The sequence below is a fragment of the Oncorhynchus gorbuscha genome, linkage group LG10, assembly GCF_021184085.1.
Source record: "Oncorhynchus gorbuscha isolate QuinsamMale2020 ecotype Even-year linkage group LG10, OgorEven_v1.0, whole genome shotgun sequence".
NCBI classification, from domain to species: domain Eukaryota; kingdom Metazoa; phylum Chordata; class Actinopteri; order Salmoniformes; family Salmonidae; genus Oncorhynchus; species Oncorhynchus gorbuscha.
Window position 1 is genome coordinate 42,742,454 of NC_060182.1, and position 12,779 is coordinate 42,755,232.

Consider the following 12,779-nt stretch of genomic DNA (forward strand, 5'->3'; position numbering starts at 1 on the left):
ATGGTGAGATTTATTTTCCACAATATTTTAGATATATTTTCACGAAACATGTGAACCTGTGCTTTTGTTGAATTAATTATGTCTTACAGTATGCATTTTCATTATTAAAGGCCATTATGGGTCTTCCTTATGACAATACAACATCTTTAAAATATATATATTTAAAAATAAATCCAACTGTCTGTTGCCAAAATTACTGTATTTTATTTCTACTCCACTACTGGGGTATAGTTTTATTTGATTTGGAAATAGAGCCATTTACTTAATGTTTGATACATGTTTCATTTATTGAATCTTGAAAGTAATTTTCTTAGCATTAAAGTCACTGTTTGTCTATGCTCTTAAATAAACTTATAAAAAAAGGTTCTGTGAAAAAAAGACGTTTGTCCAAAGACATTACAGTATGAAGATATGCAGAAACTCCATCTCCCCGATAACGCGTGTAAGCGATGTCATGGCGACGTTGGATAGCTAAGCTCATGCGCAAATTCGGTCTCGCGCCGAACTACGCGTGTGTAAGGCCGTCAAATCAACGGCACTTTTTTCCATACAAAAATTGTGTCAGTTTATAACTTTCAGAGGTTGGAGTAATAAAATGCTCCACTACTTAAGGCATTGGCTCGAATCTAGGTTGTGCCTTTAGATTTTGAGAAAAGTAACAACTAAGGAATCATTTTTCACTTCTCACACCCCAAACTAGTCCGCTTGGTTTGTTTCATAAACGTTCCCGGAAGTCTTGTAATGTTGAGCCTCTGGGGTTAGAAACTCTGTGGTTTGTCCTTTGAGCGACTAGAAGGATTTGGATCTCATTTCGCGACATTTTGTTGTTGCAGCATAGGAGCACGGGCGCGCTGGGTATGTAACACAGTGAAATCCCGGGAGCCTGAACGCACATCGGAGTAGAAACGCTTTCTCACCGTAATTTAAATAATTGTGCACCTTGCTACGAACGAACATTTATACATCCAGCATCTACTGAAGTTGATAGAGTTCCCGAGCGTAGTACAGTAGTTAGCGAACTCACGTTAGTTGCACGAGTCTAGTTGACACCTTTAACCAACAAAAAGCAGAAGTCACAACTTGCAGTTTGAGGGTTGTTCTGCAGGAATGTCGCTGAAAGAAAGACCCACGTTTTATCGGCAGGAGGTGAACAAGACGATTTGGGAGGTACCAGAACGCTACCAGACGTTGTCTCCAGTCGGGTCCGGGGCCTACGGATCAGTTTGGTAATTTACACGGTTTTTGTCCAATGTTTGCGCAGAGCTAGCTATTCATTTCTACGAGGCCTGCATAGACGCCGAAGTTAGCACGCCAGCTAGGTAGTTACATTCAGAATAGAACGCTGCGCGACCATGGGCCCTTTCTATTCTCGAACTGTGTCAGCGAGAGCGGGCAGGCATGCGAACTTGCCCCAACCAGTCTGTTCACACAATAGAATAACATTAGTCAGACGCACCATTCGTTTATGTTGCAGCATGACATGTTGCCATGTCCCCAGCCACGTTTTCTAGCTAACTGTTACGTGCACGATTTAAATGTGTCCATCTACTTTTATAGGTCAACGTTATCTGAATAGCAACGTCCATTTGAAACGTATTCAAGTATTGAAAATATGATGCAAATTGATAGCCACAAAGAGTTGGAAACTAACCGTTATTGTTGCCATCTTAATTAACATCCCAATTGTTTTTATTTCTGATGTGTACCGAGTGTTTCTGTTATGTTCTATTCTACTTCATCCAATTGGTTGGGAAATGCATTTAGACACAATGTTTTCAGTTTTGTAGTGGATCTCGTTGTAGCTTAAGTGGCTAATTTACATCTATTGTTGAACCTCCACACAGTGATGCCACTTAATTCTGTATGAGATGGTGACTCATGTGCCCAGAATAGGTCAAACCAAACTACTTTAAGCGGGATATATGGCTAATTGATTTACTGTCTTGACTAGGGCATATCGTACTCCAGATATCTGATAACTACGTTTCCGTTAATGGGCGTTGCAGGTTACCTTATACAAAACGCTGCATAGATGTCTCAACTATAACCTGGTCTTGGCAATGCTGTCTAAATTCTTGATTTTGGCAAAAGGGCATCTTATACATGTCCATTGCAGGTGGTTCTACAAAAACAAGAGGAAACTACGTACGATATTAAATCAATGTTTTGTATCTAGTGAGAAATATCTCTTGCGTGTGTGTGTAGTACATCATACAATGCAACCAAAAAAGATGTCATCTACTTCTTCACGTGGCAGTGTGCACAGAAACAACTAGTTCCTGCAAAGATGTGGGAAATGCTAGATCTGCAGCAGCTAAAATGGGAGGCACCACCTCTAGCGATATGAAACATAACTACAAAAGATTTGAAATCTTTCTTTGGTTTTTGTAGACGGACCTGCAACTGGACACTGAGATTTTATAAGATTCCCTTTTCCCCAAATCGAGAATGGAGATGGTATCACCAAGAGCAGGCTAGTTGATACATCTATGCAGCGTTTTGTATAAGCTAACCTGTAACGCCAAGTCATTTAAACATAGTATAGTTTGCACACATCTGGCATACAATCTCTAGTTATCTCTTGCTCCTTAGATATTGAGGAAAGGGGATGGTGTCTGTCTGTCTTGACTTTCTTTTTAGATGAGAAAATGTTATATTTAATCTTTATTTAACTAGGCAAGTCAGCTATGAACAAATTATTACTTACAAAAATGGCCTACCAAAAGGCCAATATAAATATACGACAAAACGCACATCACAACAAGAGAGACAACACTACAAAAAGAGAGACCTAAGACAACAACATAAGGCAGCAGCACATGACGACACAGCATGGTAGCAACACAACATAACAACAACATGGTACACACATTATTGGGCACAGACAACAGCACAAAGGACAAGATGGTAGAGACAACAATACATTGCACAAAGCAGCCCCAACTGTCAGTAAGCGTGTCCGCGATTGGGTCTTTGAATGAAGAGACTGAGATAAAACTGTCCAGTTTGAGTGTTTGTTGCAGCTCGTTCCAGGTGCTAGCTGCAGTGAACTGAAGAGGAGCGACCCAGGGATGTGTGTGCTTGTGGGGGGCCTTTAACAGAATGTGACTGGCAGAACGGGTGTTGTATGTGGAGGATGAGGGCTGCAGTAGATATCTCAGATCGGAGGGTGTGAGGCCTACGAGGCTTTTCTAAATAAGCATCAACCAGTGGGTCTTGTGATGGGTAACAGATGACCAGTTTACAGTGGAGTATAGAGTGCAGTGATGTGTCCTATAAGGAGCATAATCTAGCATGGGTAGGATGGTCATCTGAATCAGGGTTAGTTTGGCAGCTGGGGTGAAAGAGGAGTGATTTAAGGATAGAGGAAACCAAGTCTAGATTTAACTTTAGCCTGCAGTTTTGATATGTGCTGAGAGAAAGACCGTGTACCATCTAGCCATACTCCTGTGTAATATGTAATAACACCTGTGGGGAGAGTGGTATTCTTCTTACCAAACCACATGACCTTTGTTTTGGAGGTGTTCAGAACAAGGTTAGGGGTGGAGAAAGCTTGTTGGACACTAAGAAAGCTTTGTTGTTTAACACAACATCTGGGGAGGGGCCAGCTGAGTATAAGACTATCATCTGCATATACATGGATGAGAGTGCTTCCTACTGCCCAAGCTATGTTGTTGATGTAAATTGAGAAGTGTGGGGCCTAGGACCGAGCCTTGGGGTACTCCCTTGGTGACGGGCAGTGGCTGAGACGGCAGATTGTCTGACATTATACATTAGACTCTTTGAGAGAGGTAGTTAGCAAACCAGGCCAAAGACCCCTCAGAGACACCAATACTCCTTAGCCGGCCCACGAGAATGGAATGGTCTACCATATCAAAAGCTTTGGCCAAGTCAATAAAAATGGCAGCATAATATTGCTTAGAATAAAGGGCAATGGTGACATCATTGAGGACTTTTAAGGTTGCAGTGACACATCCATAACCTGAGCAGAAACCAGATTGCATACCAGAGAGAATACTATAGACGTCAAGAAAGCCAGTCAGTTGGAAATAGGCGTGTGTGTGTGTGTGGGGGGGGGTCCGTTTGAATGACATCAAATTTCTCTTGCCCATCTCTAGACTTTTGACATCTGTTTTACCATTTGAATTCACTTTTACTGAAGTGCCAGCCTGTTCTCAGATCTGTTTGTGCTTATGCCTACTCCGTTGTCAAACAAAGCATTGGCGTGACAATTCCATAAGGCGTTGGCAAGAGAGAACAAACAGACTGGGACCCAGTCTTGTGAAGTACTGGTAGGCATATGTTGTTTACTTGAAGAACAATTTAAGTACTATGACTGAGATATGTGGTTGTCCCACCTAGCCATCTTAAGATGATTGCACTTACTGTAACTCGCTCTAGATACGAGTGTCTGCTAAATGACTCAAATGTAAATGATGACATGACTGTGTTGAGGTTTATTTTACCTTGGTAGGGCCAGGTGAGCCCATGGCATTAGGTCTGATCTTCTAAATTACTAAACTAATGTTGGCCTAGTTTGTTTTTTTTACACAAATAATGGTTCCTGTATTACTGCTGCTGCAGCATAATCCATCAAGGATAATTTATTCAAAGGTTTCCTTTACTTTTAAAATGGGCCTAGTAGTAACCAGTATTACCTCCCAGAACCTGCTATGGCATTAGTTTCATCTGCTGGATTGTTGTTGTCTAAGTTAACATCTGGTTGTTGTTTCTGTTGTGCTCCCCACAGCAGGTTGCGGAGCACAACAGCACCACTGTGCTGCTGCTAGGCAGAAAGGATTAACTGTTGACGGTCGGATTAGTGCTGTTGGGTTAAAAAAAAAAAGTGCCCCGGATATCCGATCAAGGGACATTTTTATATTGCATAAAATGTTTGCTTCTGTTTATTCATAACGATTTCCTCCTGTTATGTGGGCACCACAGCTCGCATACATACAACTTCACCTAAATGTTTTTCTTGTTGCGGCACTGGGACTCCTGACCTCATTGGCCACAAGCGTTTGTGCACCTCTGCTTTGTACTATTAAATGTGTACAGCAGCTGACTAGCTTGGGTGCCAGTCTGTTAATGCCCTCTTGCCAACTTCTTATGGAATTGTCAATGGCAGCTATGGAGTTGGCAAGAGAACACATAAGAACGCACATATCCATTATAGCAGCTGACCACTCATGACTGGTTAGCAGAAATTCAAAGGAAGAGGAAGTGAGAGGTAGGCTTCCCTCTCCCAGTATGTCTTTCAGCCAGGGTGAATCTCTAAAGTCTTTGGGTCGTCCCTCTCCTCGCCTCCTCAAGATGTCAGAGGAAGAAAGTAGAGCATTGGAGAAGAAGATCCAAGGTGATTGTCTCCAATGTATTCCTCACTTCCCTCTTGACTTTTTTGGAAGGCAGCGAGGAGAGATCGACGCCACAAGGAATCGAGGGAAAGACTATTGAGATCTCCCCTGGGGAGAGACGTTCGTCCCCCAGCCTGTCAGCCATTTTAACGGAACGGCTGTGTTTTCTTTCTGGTAATGTATTAAGAAGGGGGCAGAGAGAAGGTACATCAGGACACTAGGAAACACCTATTGAGATATCCCCCAGAGATGCTCCTTCTTCCCCAGCCAGACTCTCCATTTCAGGTTGTGTCCCAAATGTCACCGGTTACCCTTCATAGTGCACTACTAACCATGGACCCTGTTGATTTTTTGTTTTTTTTTGTTTTGCCATTTGGGATGCTGCCTTAGTCTGAGGGATGACATTTTCTGTTGAGCTGATGTCAGTTTTTCCTTCTTTCGTCAGCACCTCTTACATCACTTTATCTGGTTTCATGCAAACTCAGCCTTTTAGTCAGCCATTTTAAAGTGTGTTTTTCCTGTGTCTTCTTGGAAAATGACAACCTGGCTGCAACAACTTGTTTTAGGCTGTAGCCTATATGTCTAAAGCAGGGCTGTTAAATTCTTTTACTGGAGGCCCGAAACATCTGTCTTTTGTTTCTACCTGGTAGTTAATTGCACTCACTTATGTCCCAGGTCTGAATTAGTCCCTGGTTGGAACGAGATGATGAAAAACAGAACTGTTTTGGCCCTCCAGGACTGGAATGAAATAACCCTGATCTAAAGCCTACAGGAGAAGAGGAGTTATGTTTTGTCACATGCTACATGCTACTGATAATAGTGGTAATTTCAAATATAGCATATTATCAGTAAGGATTGTATTTATTTTCAGATGCAACATTTTGGGAGTGTTGAATAGTATCTTATCCTATTGTTGTAGCCCAGTTGTTGCAGTAACTTAAACCCCTATCACGTCTCCTCCAGCTCGTCGTATGATGAGAAGACCGGTCTGAAGATCGCAGTGAAGAAGCTCTCCCGGCCATTCCAGTCCATTATCCACGCCAAGAGGACCTACAGAGAGCTACGTCTGCTCAAGCACATGAAACATGAGAACGTGAGTTTCATCTCTCTTAACTTCTTATGGGCCGGTGGGACGGTGGCGTCCCACCTGGCCAACATCCGGTGAAATTGCAGAGCGTGAAATTCAAACTACAGAATTATAAATATTTTACTTTCATAAAATCATAAGTGTAATACATCAAAATAAAGCTTAACTTCTTGTTAATCCAGCCGCTGTGTCAGATTTCAAAAAGGCTTTATGGGAAAGCACACCATGTGATTATCTGAGGATAGCGCCCCGCATACAAAAGCATGAAAAACATATTTCAACCAGGCAGGTGCGCCTCAAAAGTCAGAAATAGCGATATAATAAATGCCTTACCTTTGATCTTCTTTTGTTGGAACTCCAAAAGGTCCCAGATACATCACAAATTGTCCCTTTGGTCGATAATGTCCTTTATATCCATAAAAACTCAGTTTAGCTGGTGTGCTTCAGTCAATAATCCACCCAGTTTCCCTCCATCAAAATGCATACAAAATTAATCCCAAACAAGTCAAACAACGTTTATAATCAAACCTTGGGTACCCTAATACGTAAATAAATTATAACATTTAAGACGGAGAATCGTTATTGTCTTTACCAGAGAAAAATACCAAAGAACGCGCTCTTCCACATGCTTAGAAACACTAGAGCCAAAATGGGAGCCACCTAGAAAAACTAACATTTCTGGCAAATTTTTCCAAAAACCAGCATGAAACTCTTTCTAAAGACTGTTGACATCTATTGGAAGCCCTAGGAACTGCAATCTGGGAGAATTTCACATTATAATAAAAGTGACACCCATTGAAAACAGTGGTAGGCTGAATTTTTTTTTTGCGGGGGGGATGGTTTGTCCTCAGGGTTTCGCCTGCCATATGCACAGACATCATTTGAACAGTTTTATTTAGAAACTTAAGTGTTTTCTATCCAAATCTACCAATTATATGCATATCCTAGCTTCTGGGCCGGAGTAACAGGCAGTTTACTTTGGGCGCGCTTTTCATCCGGACGGGAAAATACTGAAAATACTACAGAGGTTAAAAGCTGCAGAACTGTTTTATGTTGCTGCTGCGATAAGTCTAGGAATATGTTGGTTAAAGTATTCCTCTGCTCTAGTTCCACTTCCCTCTTTGTCTTTGCTCCTCTCTCTGGAGCTCAGTCCTCTCTCTCTCTCTCTCTCTTAAAAGCAGCAGAAGTATGTTGGCTATATTAATCATAGTATGCAACTGTGCTGCTGACTGAGATCTCAACTGTAGGAATTTGTTGGCTGAAGTATTCCGCTGCTCTAGTTCCAAGTATTCCAATGCTCTACTCTGCTGAAACCAATTCATTGTGGAGTCATGAAATAATTTGGGAGAGCTGATACAATCCTCCTTACTTGTTGCGTTGGCCTCTGTGTTTCAGGTGATCGGCCTTCTAGATGTCTTCACACCTGCTACTAGTCTGGAGGAGTTCAATGATGTGTGAGTTGAATTGAAACTCTTAAGGCCTACCGATTTCTTTTATCTACTGTATGTTCCTTTATTATCCCTTCATAACCTTCATTCACTCAGCCAATGACTATTGACAGAGGATCAGTGCTTCACTTGAAACACAATGAGTACACAAAGTACCTTTCTTTTCCCAGCAACAGAGTAAACAAAGCCTGCTCTGCATAGGAAACAACAGGGGTACCTGTGGTACTATTTTCAGTACTACTACCACATCTCCCTTCCCAACCTTGGAAATAGTTACTCACTGGGTGCCTTGGCTTCAGGCATTTACTGTTTGTTGATGTTGAAAGTCAGTGAGAAGAGGAAGTGGACAGATTGTTCAGTGAGTCAGTGCTGGCCGACTGCCTCGTGTGTACTATGTGTGTGTACTGTGTGTGGGTGCCTGGCTGAGTGAGTGTCACACACAAGCCTAGACCTGTTGTTGCCTCTGCTGAAGGAAAATGTGCAGGAAAGGCCTCTCGTTCCTACACTTCCTACTATTTACCACGTTTGGCTCGACAATGAGAGCAATGGAGTTGGGAAGAACACAAATCGATCTGGGCCAGGCTAGCTCTCTGGCATCTCCACCATCAGAAGAGGCAACTGAAATGTGCTCTCAGCCGCCCCACTGTCCCAGATTAACAACCCGGTTCCACATAGAGGGGAGAAAGAACAAGAGATGTTAAACAATGGCAGGGTGTATAGACATCCAATGTGTTTTAATATAATCAACTATACATGCATTTTGATGCTTTAAGGGCACTATTTGATGAAATAAGACACAAATGACTCAAGGGAGCCAGAGATGGAGAGAATCCTTAACCTGTTTCATTTAATTGATGATGACCACGATTTTGAGATTCAAAGATGTTAATCAAAATTCTATTCAAATGAAAATGATACAAACCTTAAAAATAACAACTAAATGACAACTATGTAAAAATAGCCTGTAAAGCCTACAAATAAAAACAAAGCAGCCTTCAGGTAGAAAATATCCTGATTTAATATATATAATATATATATATATATATATATATATATATATATATATATATATATATATATATATATATAAATAAATCCTATAACCCACTTTGGGTGTGCATGGCTTGTCTGCAACTAACTTGTAACATTGTATCAATTGTTAACTTTGGTCCAACTGGAAGCTCACACTAGCAACATTGTATAAAATATTCTGGACCCTTAGTTTCCTATGCCAGTGAGCTCAGGACAGAGACAGCTGTAGGCTATTTGTGCAAGGGATAAGAAGTAATCAGGTGTTTTATGATGTTTGCAGTGGATCAGAGCATTACATTTTTCCCTTTCACGCTGAGTGGTTTTCAAAAGGGAGAGAGCTGGAAAGATTTTTCAAATACATTGAGGAACTATTGTCATTAACAATGGATGTAAAAACGGACTTTATTTGTTTGCTGTTAAGGATCCGCCACGCTGATCCTCAACACGGGGGCCCCTCGGGTGCATGCTCAGTCCCCTCCTGTACTCCTGTACTCCTTGTTCACTCGTGACTGCACGGCCAGGCATGACTCCCAACACCATCATTAAGTTTGGCGATGACAACAGTGGTAGGCCTGATCAATGACGGTGTGACAGCCTGTAGGGGGGAGGTCAGAGACCTGACCGTGTGGTGCAAAGACAACAACCTCTCCCTCACTGTGATCAAGACAAATGATTGTGGACGACAGGAAAAGGAGGACCGAGCATGCCCCCCCAACCCCCCATTCTTTTCGAAGGGGCTGTAGTGGAGCAGGTTGAGAGCTTCAATTTCCTTGGTGTCCACATCACCAACAATCTAACATGGTCCAAGACAGTCATGAAGAGGGCACGACAAAACCTGTTCCCCCTCAGGAGACTGAAAAGATTTGGCATGGGTTCTCAGATCCTCAAAAAGTTCTACAGCTGCACCATCGAGAGCATCCTGGTGGGTTGCATCACTGCCTGGTATGGCAAATGCTCGGCCTCCGACTGCAAGGCACTACAGAGGGTGGTGCGTACGGCCCAGTACATCACCAGGGCCAAGCTTTCTGCCATCCAAGACCTCTATACCAGGCGGTGTTAGAGGAAGGCCCTAAAAGTTGTCAAATATTCCAGCCACTTTGGCCATAGACCGTTCTCTCTGCTACCGCAGAGAACTAAGGAATCCGGGGAGAAGGGTCAGGGTGGTTACCAAGAACCCGATAGTCACTCTGACAGACCTCCAGAGTTCCTCTGTGGAGATGGGAGAACCTTCCAGAAGGACAAACATCTCTGCAGGACTCCACCAGTCAGGCCAGATGGAAGCTACTCCTCAGTTAAAGGCAAATGACAGCCAGCTTGGGGGTTGCTAAAAGGCACCTAAAGGTCTTTCAGGCCATGACAAACAAGATTCTCTGATCTGATCAAACCAAGATTGAACTCTTTGGCCTGAAAGCCAAGTGTCACATCTGGAGGAAACGTGGCCCCATCCATATGGTGAAGCGTGGTGGTTGCAACAACATGCTGTGGGGATGTTTTTCCGCAGCAGTGTCTGGGAGACTAGTCAGGATTGAGGGAAAGATGAACATAGCAAAATACAGAGAGCCTTGATAAAAACCTGCTCAGGACCTCAGACTGGGGCGGAGGTTCAGCTTCCAACAAGACAACCCTAAGCACACAGCCAAGACAACACAGGAGTGGATTATGGGCAAACCTCTGAATGTCCTTGAGTGGCCCGGACTTGAACCCGATCGAACGTCTCTGGAGAGACCTGAAAATAGCTGTGCAGCGACGCTCCCCATCCAACCTGACAGAACTAGAGGATCTGTAAAGAAGGGCAGAAACTCCACAAATACAGGTGTGCCAAGCTTGTAGCGTCATACCGAAAAAGACTCAAGGCTGTAATAGTTGCCAAAGGCTCAAGGCTGTAATAGTTGCCAAAGGTGCTTCAACAAAGTACTTAGTAGAGGGTCTGATGCTTATGTAAATGTAATCTTACTTTTTGAATAAACTTTTTTTCAATCCATTTTAGAATAAGACTGTAATGTAACATAATGCGAAAAGTCGAGGGGTCTCAATACTTTGAATTCACTGCATATATTTGATATTGCTTGACTAAAAACAATCTACCAGTCGCCTAATTAGGATCTTGGCTATTTTCTTCTCATGCATATCTGTGTACACAGCACACATGCCTGCAAAACAGAGGAGCACAGGGAGGGGTTTTCTAACTGCTGTTCATAAAAAACCCAGTATGCAGGTACTGTAGCTGTGATTTCCCCTAACCCAGCTCCAAAAATGTGACTCAAAAGACTGTTCATAGCTCCTCTTTTACCCCTAGATAGATAGATGGATGGAGGGAGAGCAGGGGAGGGGGGAAGAGACAGTGGGAAAGTTCCATGGATTAACAGGGATGAGAGCTCACTATTTATATACCTAATTTTCCAGGCCTCAACATGAACCCTTCAGCTGGAGTCCCCCCTTCCCCTCTCCCTGTTTGTGCCTTTGATCTCAGTCATGTTGAAGTAGCTTGGTCTCAGATCAGTCTTTGCCAACAGTTGGCTAATATAGGAGGAGGGCACTAAGGAAAAGTCCAGTTTAACCAGGGAGTTATTTTAAGATGTTCCTCCTGTGTGGGAACAGTGCAGCATTCATCTATCAGTGGAACAGCAAACTAGCTATACCAGAGTGAAGCCTCCGTGCTCCTCCGTATGTTTTTGCTCATATTTTTTCCCCCTCCAGAAGTGCTTACCACTATTTGGAGCTGTTTAAACGACTATGGGATTAGATTTGAATTACAAAAATAAGTGGATTTAATGGGGGTGTGTGTGTGTGTGTGTGTGTGTGTGACATTATTTGTTGATGGCTCGCCCAGCTGGGGCTTCCAGAGGAAAGGAGTGTGTGTGGGGAAGGGGGCGAGGAGATAGAACAGCTACTCAACCAGTATCAGCTGACTCCGTGGAGACATATGGGAGAACATTGACATGGTGGTAAATCCCTTGATGTATAGACCACAAGACAAAAACGGATGGGGTTGGCTTAACTTGTAAGCTGCATTTCGTCTGCAAATGTTTATTGAAAACAAGTTGTTCCCAATAAGCACTTCTCTCAAATACATTGTTAAAGTTGAAGAGAAGAAGTAGCAGGAGCGCTTCAGGCATTCCACAACAACTAAAGGTGCTCTTAGAGGAGAATTGTAATTGAAACGGAAAAATTCTAACCACAAATGGGGGTTTCAAAGTTAAAATGGCTTTAATGTCAGACCTGATGAAAGGCGTAAGCCGATGCGCGTCGGTGTATTTCAATGTCTTGGCCCATACATGAATGTGTTTATACTTTCAAACCCACTGGACTTGGATTGTTTATGCCACTTCGCACCAATTTGTGGTTATTTTTCCTTTTCAGCATTGCTACAGTTGTTGGTTCGCTAGCTAGCTACTTTTGGCCATATTAGCATTGATGTGACGTGTCAAAACGAGATGGTATCAAGAACAACATACAACTGGCTGAAATATGGAAACGTGAGAAACAGATGCATGTCGTATACAGTGGAGTAGTTTTGTTTGAGCTCCTGTCTGGTTCTGATTGGCAGGTACCTGGTGACCCACCTGATGGGGGCAGACCTCAACAACATAGTCAAGTGTCAGAAACTCACAGACGATCACGTGCAGTTCCTCATATACCAGATCCTCCGGGGATTAAAGGTGAAACGCACAGACACATACAGACAGACAGATCCTCTGGGGTTAAAGGTGAAACCACAGACTTCGACTTTTTTAATCGTGCTTTAAGTAACTCAAAATAACTGAAAGTAACTGCCATTCACAGTATTGTGTACATCCTAATGTTGTGTACATTCCCAGCAGACAAACATATACAATTTAAGTCATAATTATGTCATTT

General features: G+C 42.7%; 1 protein-coding gene across 2 annotated transcripts in view; it reads left to right on the forward strand.

Annotated features, from left to right (window-relative positions):
- The first annotated feature begins 740 nt into the window (after positions 1 to 740).
- The window catches only part of mapk14a (mitogen-activated protein kinase 14a), a 29,510-nt gene continuing 17,471 nt past the window's right edge, over positions 741 to 12,779 (forward strand). For both annotated transcript variants that reach the window (XM_046366205.1, XM_046366204.1), the window contains exons 1-4: positions 741 to 1,226; positions 6,318 to 6,447; positions 7,837 to 7,895; positions 12,469 to 12,580. In XM_046366205.1, the coding sequence (XP_046222161.1) occupies positions 1,108 to 1,226; positions 6,318 to 6,447; positions 7,837 to 7,895; positions 12,469 to 12,580 (420 nt within the window). In that variant the 5' untranslated portion in view covers positions 741 to 1,107. The remainder of the gene's footprint in view (positions 1,227 to 6,317; positions 6,448 to 7,836; positions 7,896 to 12,468; positions 12,581 to 12,779) is intronic.